We start from the raw sequence: 14180 nt of genomic DNA on the forward strand, positions 1-14180 counted from the left end.
CTTGTGCCCCCAACAGGCTAAGCATGGCTTATTTATTTAAGTCTTTTTAAAATGTTTGCATTTTTTAAGACTTTATAGTTGGTGTTCAAGTATTAATCTTCCAATCTTTCAATATATTTCAATACATTTTCAAATTTCATGCCAACTTAAAATATTTTTGAACCCAAAAACACGACAGGCTGCTGGATGACTGACTGCCCTAGCACCCAACCACTAGGCTTAGCAAGTTTTCTGAGGGAAACCTTGGACATTATTGCCTCACAGGTGAGAAATTATGTATTAGTGTGGGGTCAAAGTTTAACTGAGTGGAGTTCTCTCTGTGTATTCATGGAGTTTCTCCAGGTATTCCAGCTTTCTTGCACACTCTAAAAAAACATATTATGTGAAGAGCTTATTCCAAGTTGTTCATAAGTAGATGTGTGGGCTTGTGCAGGGTTTGTTCGACCTGTGCGCCTTTTTACATTAAAGTAATGATTACCGGAACAGACCTATTGGTAAACTCTCCTTCTGAACCAAACCTCTGAGGCTTTTAGAAGTAAAAACTTCATGAATGTTATGTCAATAAAATAGATTAGGTGTATTGGCTCATTTTGGGTAGATTGCATTTGTGTAATTGTGAAACAACAACAAACTCTGAGAAATTTGTGTTTAATTTAACTGAACGTCTGTCACACACATCGATGAAAATAAAAATCCGCAACCATGTAATGCAAGATTGAGTGGAATAATTCAGACCTGTTTGACTGAGATTTGCTATTATCCGGCTGCGTCCTCTAATGAATTAGTTTACCTGGTGCACCAGGATGACACAGGAACACCGGCGCAGACCGGTTTCCCATTAGCTCCTTTATTCCACCAATCTTCTTCCACACCTGGTGCGAAATCATCCTTCAAAAACTCGGCGAGACCCCTGACGCACACAAACAGCCCAATGCCCGAGAGTAAAAACTACTTTATTCTTTCATTTTCTCGAAACAGAAAAGCTTAGAAATTCCAATAGGAAACACATTGTTCTTTAAGAAATTTCCTGGTTAGAAATACCGTGAGGATGCAAAGATTAACTGACGGTGCTGCACAAGGAGGATGCAGATTTGGTGCGTCTCCATGACAGCCACAGAGAGAAGAGAAGGGAAAAGAACGGGAGAGAGGGAGGAGAAAATGACATCAATCAAACCCAACATGCCCTGACAATAATGAAACAAACATAGCATTGAGCTCCTGTTGTATTCTGTAAATAATAAAAAAGAAAACAAAATAAAATTATCATGCGTTATAGTAGGAGCCAGTCAGAGTTCATAGTAAACAAAGTGGGGTTGCTGACTTAATAAATCAAGCAGTAAATTTAATCAGAATTTGTTGTTTTAGCAGCTATGTGTAGGTTGTAGGCGTGTGTGTGTGGGTATGTGTTTGACTGGTGAATTTTACTGTATGTGTTCACCATTACAGCATAGCCCTTTACACACCTTCACAGGTGCCACTGCCATCTTTTAGTAACGTTGTTATAATATGATATGACTCTTTAATGATGGATCTAGATCAGTAATTAAACTGTTTACGCTACAAAAAACTGCCTGTTTCCCGACTCTCATAAGGGGGTTTGCATTTAGGACAACCCCAGTAATAAACGTGAATAGTAACTATAATAACTATATTATTCTTTTTTTCTTTTAAACTAGATTTTTCTCTGTACAAATACATACGTAGATACACACACTGGGCAAACCGATCACTTTTTGTTTTTCAGAATAAATCTATTTAATCTATTTACAATATATCCAATATATTCTGTGGTGCAAAAAGACTTAGTGATGTGCTATATATACTGGCTCAAGTCAGACACCATCTATGCTGAGCAATCAACACAGTGATGAAATACAGAATCATTTCTTAGACATCTTCAGTTTTTTCTCCAGCTAAACATTCGCAGAAATGCATCTCTGCTTGTGAAATGTTCCAGTTATTTAAGGAAAATATAACAGTGAAAACTCTGAGGTATCTACCCTGTGTAGCATCATTTCAAGATTTAATAATAGCGCTTTTTCTGGGCTTTTTTAAGATATACTTTAAATCCAAAAGTAACATTGGTATTCACACTTGGTATTCACAGGAGTAAATGTACATGAGAAGAAAGGCTCTGTGAGCGCCTGTTTTAGCCTTGTTTTGAATGAATTATCGGCCCAAATCCCAGTGGCCCATGAGTAAGCAGCCCGAATACACATGGTGCACACACACTTTGCTCTCTGTGAGGTGCAGATGCAGTATCACATGTTGCAGTGCAGCAGTCTTTCCCGTCAGAGCAACAATCCACTGAATAAGAGCAGCAAGAAATGAGACAGTTTTAGCAAAACACACAATGAAGCACAAAAAGATGATTGTCATTGAGAAATTCTTTTAGGCATTTTTTTTGGGTGAGTGGGAACAACTTTGCTTCTGACGCTGCACCTCAGCTGACATATGTTTCCCCCTCACATTCCTGCTTTTTTCATAGATCTGTTTCGTTTCCAAGAAAATCAAGACTAGGCAACCAAATACCTTACCTTGCAAAAGTATTTATGCCTGAAGTTTTTCCACATCTTTTATATTACAACCACAAGCGTCAATGTATTTTATTGGGATTTTACATGGTAGACAAACACAAGTTACTGCATAATAGAGCAGTAAAAGTAAAATGTTGGTTTTCATTTTATATTTTATGTTTATATGTAGGAGTTGATAATTCCACCTCAGTATGAATCCAACAATGTCACAGCAGGGGGACAGAAAATATGTGCAGAAAGATGCTCTGGTCAGATAAGACCAAGTTTAAACCTTTTGGCCCAAATATAAAATTATATGTGAAATGCTGACAAAGTATCTCTCCCTAAGAACACTGTCCTCACGACAAAACATAGTATTGGCGTCATTGTAATGTGAGGATGCATTTTTGTTTTTTAATCAGGAACAGAGAAGCTGGTCAGTTTATACGCAGTGATGTATCTAAATACAGGAAGAAAAATCTATTAGAAAATGGACACAATAAGACTTGGGAAGAGGTTCATTTGCCATTAAGGACGGACCCTAGCACACAGCCAGAACCATTTGTGTTTGAGAATGGCCTAGTCAAAGTTAAAACCTAAATCCAATTTTGAATCTTCAGCAAGACTTTAAAGCTAATGTACATACATGCGATTCGATTAAGCTTGGACTATTTTATAAAGTAAATTTGGTCAAAAATTCACTTATTGAATGTGCAACGCTGGTGAACATAGTTCAAAGATCTTACAGCTTGGATCGCATCAAAATGAGGTATAGCTACATATTTACCCAGAACGCTACATAGAAATGCAAAAGACATTACATTTCCTTCCGCTTTATAATTCTGCATCACTTTGTAAAATCCCAAGAAAATAGATTAAAATTTTTGTAGCCAAGCTCATTGTGAATAAATTCAAGTGATATTAGTACTTTTTCAAGGCCCTGTTAACTTGTATTTTTGTCAGATTAGGCATCATCATTGATAGATTTCCTCACATTCACTCCAGTAAAGATCCACACCAATGAAGAGCAATATTAATATCCCGAACAGAAAACAGTCCTTCATTCTTGTCATTTGAGGACAGATTTTCTTTCGCTTGGTTTCTTGATCCGAGCTTGCTGAGACATTTGCCTGATGGCTGACATTTAAAAATGCAAACAAAGCATATTTCTTAAAAACTGGGAAATGTAGACAGGCTACGTCAGTTAATACTGGGTGACATTTTGGAGACAAAAGAAGTAAAAGATGTCTTTCAGAACCACTATTAAAGCTCACATTCAAAACAAATCACACAGTTTTGTCAAGTTCTATGAGTAGATTCTTGATTTTCTTTTTCCTTCCACATATATAGTATTTCCTCAACATTTTTTGCGTTGACTTGTGCTACACCGACTTTGTGCAAGTGTGAGGATCAACTTTTTTTTTTTTTTCATACAATGCTGCGGGAGCCGCTGGAGTTGCGCCGGCGGGTGAGGGGCATGGTGTGGTGGAAGGGCATCGGCGAGTCAGGTGGACAGAACTGGTGCGGGTGGTTGTAAGGTGGAGGAGGAGGCGGCAGGGGCGGCTGGGGTCCGTCTCCCGCTCTGACTCGGACAGGAGTAGACATGGCAGACTGGATGAGCTGATGGGTCGCTGGGCCTTGGCTGAGAAACGCCTCCATCCGTCCCCGTCCGCTCTGGTCCACAACGATCACCTTGACAATCTGCTGGCACTGGATGAGGGTCTCTGGGCGGAGCTCTCCGGCCTGGACGGGGCTGAGCAGGGTGGGGGGTGCAGCCAGGGCCAGGGGTGCGGACTCAATGCTGGGCTGGCTCAGCTGATAGGTCTGCAGCCTGTTGTGAATTGACACCTAGTTTAGGAACAGTCAGAGAATGCATGAGGAGTTACCAGCCTGAACGCAGCCTCTACGCAGCCCTCTGGTGTGTTAACGCACATGGGCATGCAGGCATGCAGGTGGTAGCATGCAGTGCGAGCGCATGCAAAATCCACACTCTCTCCTGCTGTCCTTAATCTATTTACTAAATCTACATCCATATTTCATTTCTGGACACAATTTATGCAAACACCAGCCTGGGAGGAGAAAACAGGGATAGTGGGGTAAGACGAGATCGTAGGCAGAAATCTTTAGCAGGAACAGTTCGGGTTTTACGTATGTGGGTGTGCCGTAATAGAAAATGAGTGGCAGAATGATAGGCTTAGAGATAAAGGAATATCAGGAGAGGAAAGAGGTGACACCGAGGGCATGGTGTCTCCCTAACACAATAAGTTACAATCCTAAGGGGCTAAGCAAAAGGCAGGGGAAAGAGGGAAAAATGAGTAAAACAAGGACAGAACTGCAAAAGAAAGAACAGATTAATCTATATGCCTATGTTTAAAGAGATGGTAAAGGATTTTTTTTCAAAGAGGTTCTATTAAAAGGCTATATGCAGTTAATATGTTCCCAGTAGTAACTCTCTTGCTATCTTTATTTAACATAAATCCACTTCTATTTTAAATCAAGTGATTTTGTGGTAGCGCAGCGCTGTAGCTGCAGAGCAGAAGCCTCACATTCAGAGGTCATTAGTCATTGCAATCTGTCTGGGGTTCAGTTCCTAAACCAGGGAACTTTTCTGGATGTTTCCATCCCTTTACTCTGCCTATCTCCATGGCTACAGTGAATAAAGACCATGAAAATCACACAATTCTTTAAAAACACCTTTATGACCGTTCTGTTTGGTGAACTGTCGTCATGTTTGCATTAAGCGGGTAATGACACAGTCGCTGACCATTTACGCAAAAAATGGGGTTGGAGGTGATACAACATTATGTAAAACATCCTGAGCATGTAATGTGTGAAGGATCTCATACAACAGTAAGGCTGTGTAAAAAGTAAAAATAGTGTAGCTCTGTAATTGAACACAATTTTAGGGATGTTTTTTCAATGCCTTGCTTTTCTGCTTGATAACTGCTTTGACCAGAAATGCTTTAAATGTTCCGTTCTTAGCACCTGGGTTTCACTGGACACCTCCTCCAACGTCCATTTCCTTTATAAATTATCACCTTCTCTGTGAATAACTGGCCAGTGAATACATGACAACAGCTTAAAGTCCATAAAATATCAGTAGAATAACATTTTTGAAATTTAAATTATTAGAAAAAGTTTGAGGTCTCTTTTCGGTCAAGGCACCTGTTAGACTATTCACTAGCTTCGCTCTCCAAGGCCAACTGATCTGGATTTTTATTCAGTTAAATCACCACGAGAGTTATTAACTGTTTATAACATTTTAATAGAAACACATTTACAAAATCCAGGACTATCACTTTAAAGGAGGAGCTTGTTCCACTGAGACCCAACAACATTAACACATGCACCTTTTGACTTTTACAGTATCAAGCTTATCTAGCTTTGTCGATGGTATTCCAGGAGCCAGTCAACGTTGTGCTGGCTCAAATGGGAAGTCTGGTAGGTTTTAGCTGGGATGTTTGATGGGCTGTTTTGTAAGCAGCGGCTGTTGGTCCACTTATCAGAAACAGAATGAGGCTGTTTGCAGCGCTACTACAGAGCCACCTCTTAGCAGCCTTTGTAGGTTTGTCTGTATAGTAGGGATGTGCTGCAGGCGGTGCTCTTTTAAAGCAAAGCAAAAAGCACTTTCCTTTCAGGATGAGGCACAGTCCCTGTCTAACTGCATATACGCACACAAACACGCGCAACATTCACAGAGCTGAATATGCAGATACTTACCTGAGGGAGACGAGAGTAGCTTAGGCACTCACCTCTACTGTGTTGTTGTTGCCAGTTTTATCATACACATCCTGTTGGCCTGTGGGATGAAAATTTATCTCTGTCAGTCATCTGGCAAATATGTATACTAAAAACCAAGGATATTATATAGGGACCTGACATTTAGTTAATGTATGCCTCATTATGCTGCACAAGCAAAACCAGCACCTGAGGGAGAGCCATGTCCCGTGTGTGTGTCCATTTGCCCACCATTGGTGTGTAAACCATGCGACTGGATCCCTTGCTGCCTCTCCAGTTCCCCTACAAGGCGAAACACGCAAATACTGCTGTCAGCGCCTTACGGCGTGCCATGGTTTTAATCAAATGTCCATGTAATGAGAGCAGTGTGCTTGTGTCCTTACACTGAATGTGAATCTGCTCCATCTCGTTGACCTCTGCGATCGCTTCTCTGAGCTCCTCTGCAAACTTCCTGAGCTCCTCTCCGCTGGGAGAGCAGAAACTAACCAGCTGCTTCTTCTCTGAGGTAAAGGGGCTCATCATGGTAATACCATGAGCATAATCTGAGTAAATACCACAAGAGAGAGGAAAAGGAAGAACTTCAATTATATCCATGGGGTGAGAAAATGTGCGTCCTGCGGACCGCTAAAACTGAATTCAGCTCTGTTGCATTTTTCTAAAAGACTGCAGCTAATAAAACACCCTTAAAATAGACTTTCAAATCATAGGTTAAAAAAATACACAGTCTTGGACACCAGATTGCGTGGGGGGCTAAAAAATAAATGTGCTAATGTATAACGTCAGTTCATTGTCTTGTAATTGCTTGAAAGCACATGCTAACAATTTTTTGGGGTTCTTTTAAAAATGCAACATTTTATTTAAGATTGCAACATTTTGTGTGTTGTGGATTCTGCTGCTGCTGAAACTGCCATATTAATCTGATCATAAACTCTTTCTTTGCTCTATTGTAATTTATAAATGTTTTTTACAGCTTCAGACTGGATGGTTAAACTATTCTTTCATTTTAAATTTAATATTTGAATCAGTTACAGTAAAGCACTTTTACTGAAGGATATTTACCACAATTTGATAGCAATGTGTGCCATTATGTATTGCAATGAACCCTCACAGTCTGAGTGCTGACACTGACCTGAAAGAACAACAGTAAAATGGACAACTTGGCGAGCTCAGCACTTTTTGTGCACAAAGCTAGGGCTTGTAATGGGAATAAATTGCTGCAAAGTAAAGTAGCATCTTACACTCATTGCTGAAGAGGTGAAACTGCATTCCCAGAAGACCCATAGCTTTACAGAAAGTGTATGAAGCTGAGCTTTTCTTCTTGGGACACAGCTTCAGGATCTGCACACACAAAGATAGTAAACTCTCCGTAGTCACATGCTGGATATCAAACCATATTTCCTATTGTGCTCGTGACAGCATGCATGCTCACGCACACCAGTGTATCTTTTTGAAGGTCAATCCTTACCAACAGCAGGTCATTAAAGAGGAACACCTCCCTTTGGAGCGCAGAGAGTTTCTGTTTGTGAGGTTTGTTGGCATCGGGAACCTCAAACAGACGGCAGCAGCACACCAGCCGTCTGTGGGGCACAGCGAGGACCTGAAGGAACAAGGTTAAAGAGACGAAGGGCGGCTAACGTAAAACAGACTGCTGTGAGACAATTCAAACCGAACGAGACACGATTAAACTGAGAAGAAAAGAGGAAAAGTCTGATACTGACTGTCTTCAGGCCCAGGATGGACTGCTCCACACGACTCACATATGTGACATGGTCTTCGTTGGAGCGCAGCTCTCTCTGCTGAATCCTTTCATAAATGCCTGCAACCATCTCTCTGGGGATGTCTGCTCCATCATCCACACCTGAGAGAATTCAAAGGTTCATTCAATGCTGAAGTGGTTGTGATAAAAAAAAAAAAAAAAAAACACAACCCACATGAGGTTCTGATACCTTTGCTCTGTAGCACAGAAAGCTTCAAAGCATCAAATCAGAAGCAATAAATATAAATTATAGCCTTTAAAATGTATTTTATATGTTTTGAAACCCTCTAAAGCAATAAATAATTATTCTAACTGGAGCAGAATTTTGTGTACCTCTCAAGTCTGCAGCGTGTCCTTGTTCATTTTGTGTTGCTGCAATGCAGTTGAGTGTTTTACTGAGGAATCTGATAGCAGTAATCTAAATAGTTTAGTGAAGCCAAGGCTAGACTTTTGCATAGAATCCTTCACAACCAAAGTCACTAAAAATGGCTTTAGAGGAGAAGAAGCATTTAAAGGAAAAAAACATTAAAAAAACAAAACAAGAAGTCTCGCATTAAAAGAAAAACTCAGTGAAATGCAAATTTTAAACAAATACGTAAAACATAAAATGAAACTGACAAAGTAATCTTTGACCTTAATAGAAAATTTAAGCAAAGCGATTTCTGCACATGCTGTGTTTTCATATTGTCAGCTCCAGAGCTGAAGGGAATAGAAACTAAACACTGCCTCCTCTTATTTGATTCTGGTCTAACAAACACTAATGAAGAAACAGCAACCTGGTGATATGAGAATCCATCTAGTGATTTAAAAACCATTAACAAGATTTTAATCTATCTCATCTGTCTTCTTACAAACAGGGAGCCAGTGCACTGATTTAAGATCTGGTGGGATATGATCCATTTTCCTGTTGTTTTGTCAGGCGCTTGGCAACAACATATTATATTTGCCCGATTCCTTTTTTATTCACACCTCTGAAGACACCGTTACAATAATATATCCTACAAAAAGTATGCATTGGTTTTTCTATGTCCTGATTAGACATAATATCCTGTATTTTGGAAATACGGTTTAAGATGATTAAGTAATAGACTGTAGATTGCAAAATTAGGTTTGATTTTAGAAGAACAACTGGGTGTCTTGCTTTCTCTGTGGTTTGTAGCCTTATCCAGTCTGTCAAACCAAAGTATAAACTTGTGTATCAACAGCAGATGTTTAGATGTTGTTCAGTTTCTTTAGACTCCTACTTGTTAACTGACACACAGTATTCATGCTCTGCCAAATGAGTAAGTTGCTTTATAATTCATTGATGCATGAACCTTATAGAGTGTATAGACATGAATTTACATTATTTTGTAATTTAAAATTTGCAAAGTTTGCTACGTAGAGTGTATTTCTACTGATCTATAATGTTAGCTTACAACATATAGATATATGTTTTATTCTGATTGCAACTAGTTTTAGCTTTCTTATACTTTGCATGTCATTATGTTGTCTAATGGAGTGGGGAAATTTTAATTAGAATTAAATGTAAACATGACCACACATGTCAAAAACATGCTAGCCTGATCAGCCATTTAGTAGAAATTTGATCAAGAGGTGATTGAAACCAAGCAAACAGGACTTTAAATAGTTTAACATAAAGAACAATTTCTCTTTAGATCTAGGGAGTTGTTTAAGTAGTTAAATAAATGATACCAAATTGAAATTCATGACACATAACAGACGATGGCACGGTCTGCAGGAATTACTGCGCTGAGTGTTGGATTTTTCTATTTGTTTTCTGCTCCTATGTTCTGTGTTGTTATCTTCTATTCTACTTTGTTTAATCTTGCTTTTGTTACTATGATTGCTTATGTTTTACCTTTCTCCTCTAGTCATTTAATTTAACTGCTGTCCCTCACACACCTGGCTGTTGTTTGCTGATTGCCACTCAGCCATTCTTCATTTGTTTTTAATTATCTCTGTACAAATTGTGGCAAAATTCTTGGGCTCGCTGCCAGATAGTTTTAATTGTTTCTTTCCCTGCCTAATGCCCGACACATTATGGATTACCCTCTGTTTAAAGTTTCTTTTGATTTTCCTTCAGCAGCACCGTTGGCTTCCCAGTTCCTTTTTGAAACAGAATAAAATTAAACATTATTCCCCATCTTCTGCATCATCATCGTTTTTCATTTTCACCTTAGCAGTCATCTCAGCATTCCTTTTTGGCCGATACTGTAAGTTTTGATTATTCAGACAATGTGGCCGTGAATCACTTTAAAGGGTAACTGGGTGCAACAATCATATTGGCAGTTAATAATCTGAATGGATTGAAGACAAAATAGTTTAGGTTCCAGAAATTAAAATACTGTGATTCATTTACTCTCGTGGATGAATTGTTTGGCAGTAGGAAACTTGCATAGGCATATTTCATCCATTGCCAAGCGCCTTACACAGTCACCCAGGCTACAACACAAAATATAAGAAAAAAAAGACATAAGTACATACAGAACAACCAGGCATTTGGCATTGAAACTCACCTATTATACAAACACACAAATGTGAAAATATCATAAAGCAGGTTGTTCAGAGTGCTGTATCATAACATATTAATAAAACATTGAATAGAAGAGAAAGTGTGGAAGTAAAAGGTGCATCAGCAACAAGCCAAACTGCAGCTTTAACAGCTTTAACGTCCTCAGTCACTAGGTGTAGACTGAGGCTGGAGTCAGTTCATCAAGAGCAACTACACACAGACCAATCCAACACCTGGGCTATAAATGTGGCCTTCCTTGTGTCAAGTCAACACTGTCTTACCTGACTAAGGAGAAAAAGAACTGAACTATTTCTCAGTGGTCCAAATTCCTCTTTTCAGATGAAAAAAAAGCATTCTATTTCATTTGGAAATAGGGAAAGAGCGGAGAGGCGCAGAAGTCACAGATGCTTGAAGTCCAGACTGAAGTTTCACAATCAGTGATGGTTTGCGGTGCCATATCATCTGTTGGTGTTGGACCACTGTGTTTTCTGAAGTCTATAGTCAACACAGTCACCAACCACAACATTTTTGATTACTTCATGCTTTCATTCTGCAAACCGCTTTATAGAGATGCTACTTTCCAACAGGACTTGGCATCTGCCCACACTGCCAAGGTTACGAAAAGCTATTTTAATGACCATGCTGTTACTGTGCTTGATTGCTGCCAATTTGCTGACAAGAGGAAGACGAGAGACTCCAAACCCAATAATGCCACACCATATTGAGGCAATAATTCATGCAAAAGAAGGCCTAACCAAGTACTGCGTGTAAAGACATTAACACTTTTATGAAGCCTGACTTGGCTGTTTAAAATACACTTTTTATTGATCTTATGTACCGTAATTCCCCAATTTTCTGAGACGTTGCATTTTGAATTTTCATTATCTGCAAGTCTTAACCATCACAATTACAAGAACTAAATACTTAAAAGATTTCACTCTATGCATAATGAATCTTAATATATCAGTTTCAATTTCTGAAATATTGTAATTTTGGAGCTGCACTTCTGTATATACGATTGTGAGGACAGGGAATTATCAACATCAATTTCAAACTTGTGCAAGCAATTTACACAAGTTTGAAGATGTTTTTTTTTCCTTACCTGGTTCTAACTGTATAATAAGATATAAAATGAATTATAATCAATTAAGTATAATTAATGTGTATGATTTTTTTTAGATTGTAGGACAAAAGTTGTTCCAGCTGCCGATGCATGTATCTGTTCACCTGTGGATAGACAGCATTAGAAGTTTCAGCTAATTCAACAAAGGTGATAAGATGTTTCTGGAAAACCAAGGATCACTATCATTAAATCTGACACTGAGCGAGACTTAATTAACTGTGCCGATTCCAGAGCAGAGTCAAGGATATCAGAAATCTCATCCTGCAAAGCTGATGTTTTTCTGATGATAGCAAGCAGAGGCAGGCATCCACAGCCTCTTTGAGTAATTTATTTCAGTTCAAGAGGCCGTCACTCAGAAAACCGATAGTAAGGTTGATATGAGGCAGCTTGTTGTAAAGCTTTGACTTGCCCTGCCCTCTCCTCTTCTCTTCACTCTTCATCTTCCTCATCTTTCTTCCTGGCATTTCATCCCAATTAATCTCCTCCACATTAACAGCCAAGTGTTTCAGCTGTACATCTGGTTTCTATGTATATATATTTATATCCAATCTAAAAAAAGATCTCTGCTCATAAAACCACCTGTCATGAAGTGTGAAACTTGCATGCTCCTCATTATACCATCTCTGTTCACAAGATCCTATATAGCACAGCATCAATCTCACAAGTGTGCACCAAAACACACACAAACAGATGCAGCACAATAAAATCGAACACTGACCTCTCAGATTGCGTATGAAATCATCGAGCCCCATTTTGCGGTGCGGCTTGATGTTGGGAGAATACATGTCGGTGTTGAGGAGGACCACAGCGAAGGCCAGGATGAAGATGGTGTCTGGGTTGTGAAACTGCTGCACCACATCAGGATTACACATACAGTACCGCTGACTGAGGAGACAAAGGACAGAGGAATAAAGTGTATATGACTTTATTACAGCATCGTCTTAATATTTTTTGTTTTATCACAATTATAGGTGGAGAAAGTAAGGTCCATTTAGGTATGATTCACATAAATCTGATTGATGATTAAATCATAAATCTAAAGGGTATTGGTGATAGTGAGTAGGTGCAGAGGTAAAATATGATGCACAAAATGTAGACATATTTTGCATTCTGTAAATATTAAACTTTTTTTGCTTCATCTACCTGGATCACACTGTCCTAAACTAAAAAATAACTTCGATGTTGGACTTTCTCACATAATTATTTGATGACAATAATTATATGCTTCCACAACACATTTGTAGGAACTTTTACACATTTTAACACTATATCAGACAGCATGATGTACAGTCAGCATACGTTGTCAAATGGCTGTACGCACAGCACAAACTGACAGCTGTATAGCCTACAATAGGATTTTAATGTGCTGTGTCAGGGCAGGATTGAATCATTCTACACAGCCCACAGATCTGCAACATGCAAGCTTTGATTGGTAAAACATAAGATATGTGTGCGAGGAATAGAATCTCAAGTGTTTCAAATCACATGCCACAGAGTTCAGTCTCATCATTAATTAAACAATATGAAGTCAAAATGAAGAAGTCTGAAAAAAAAGGTATGCATCGAGAACCATAGAAGGTGGGAACTCTCTTTTTATTGTGATTATAAACTGATGAAAAGTAACCAAGCTTGAATTAACAAGTAGCTATTTTAAAATATTAGACTGACATCCAACCAACAAACCTGAACCTTTTCACTGTGCAAGTATGATTTCTATAAAACATTTAAACTTCCACTTTGCGTAGTTTTACATCAAAACATTCTAGGCTTTTAATTATTCAGAGAATCTTAACTCAGAAAAAGTGGGTAGCATTTTCTCTCTGAAAAAGAATATAAGTAGCAATGTGTTTAAAATTAAATGTAGTGTTGTTGCTGGGATGGTGTGACATCCCACACGCGTCTCCCATTTATCAAGAAACACCAGAAAAACAATAACTTGTGTAGAACAACAGACCTGCAATGAGTCACACATTCCTCAAGATTTCTTTTATCTTTCATTAGGATTCATCAAGTTATCAGTTATGCTGCACACTCCATTAGAAGTGATAAACTCAACTTTAGGACACATTGAAAAAGCACTCTGTACTCCACGTATGTTCACTGACTGACTGTAGCTTCTGCTCACATGGAAGGAGCAGCCATGAGGGAGCCTGACAGGACGGAGGAGGCTTTTGACAGTGCAGAAGAGTTCTGCCCCAGGTCAGACAATACTGTTTGGAGACACTGAGGCTGCATTTGGACTTTCTTTACCCCACTGCTGCCCACAGGCTTCACAAACTCTCGTTTCCACCTCTCCATCCCCCCAATAGCTTTCTCTCCTTACTGTCACAATAACTTACACAGTGGGCCATCTCAGTAGTGGGAGGCTTTTATCTTTATAGGCAGACAGGATGCAGACATGGAGAAAGCCCCTCTGCTCCAAAGAACTATGTACTTGTCAAAGAATGTGCAACTAAAAGCCTGCATCTGAGACCTCTGTAACCACAAAACAATTTCCCACATCCTATACTAGATCTAAGGCCAGGGAACGTA

At 39.0% G+C, this 14180-nt stretch overlaps 1 protein-coding gene across 3 annotated transcripts in view; it reads right to left on the bottom strand.

Moving 5' to 3' along the window:
• Nucleotides 1–934: 934 nt before the first annotated feature.
• Nucleotides 935–14180, bottom strand: part of iqsec3b (IQ motif and Sec7 domain ArfGEF 3b) — a 41085-nt gene continuing 27839 nt past the window's right edge. For 2 of the 3 annotated variants that reach the window (XM_028001593.1, XM_028001602.1), the window contains 8 exons: nucleotides 12367–12533; nucleotides 7973–8112; nucleotides 7720–7851; nucleotides 7493–7592; nucleotides 6638–6796; nucleotides 6444–6536; nucleotides 6269–6315; nucleotides 4183–4347 (listed from right to left, as the gene is read on the bottom strand). In XM_028001593.1, coding sequence (XP_027857394.1) covers nucleotides 4312–4347; nucleotides 6269–6315; nucleotides 6444–6536; nucleotides 6638–6796; nucleotides 7493–7592; nucleotides 7720–7851; nucleotides 7973–8112; nucleotides 12367–12533 — 874 coding nt within the window. In that variant the 3' untranslated portion in view covers nucleotides 4183–4311. Of the gene's footprint in view, nucleotides 4365–6268; nucleotides 6316–6443; nucleotides 6537–6637; nucleotides 6797–7492; nucleotides 7593–7719; nucleotides 7852–7972; nucleotides 8113–12366; nucleotides 12534–14180 lie in introns of all 3 variants that reach the window. The other variant, XM_028001582.1, reaches the window with a different exon arrangement.

The sequence above is a fragment of the Xiphophorus couchianus genome, chromosome 2 (assembly GCF_001444195.1).
Source record: "Xiphophorus couchianus chromosome 2, X_couchianus-1.0, whole genome shotgun sequence".
NCBI classification, from domain to species: domain Eukaryota; kingdom Metazoa; phylum Chordata; class Actinopteri; order Cyprinodontiformes; family Poeciliidae; genus Xiphophorus; species Xiphophorus couchianus.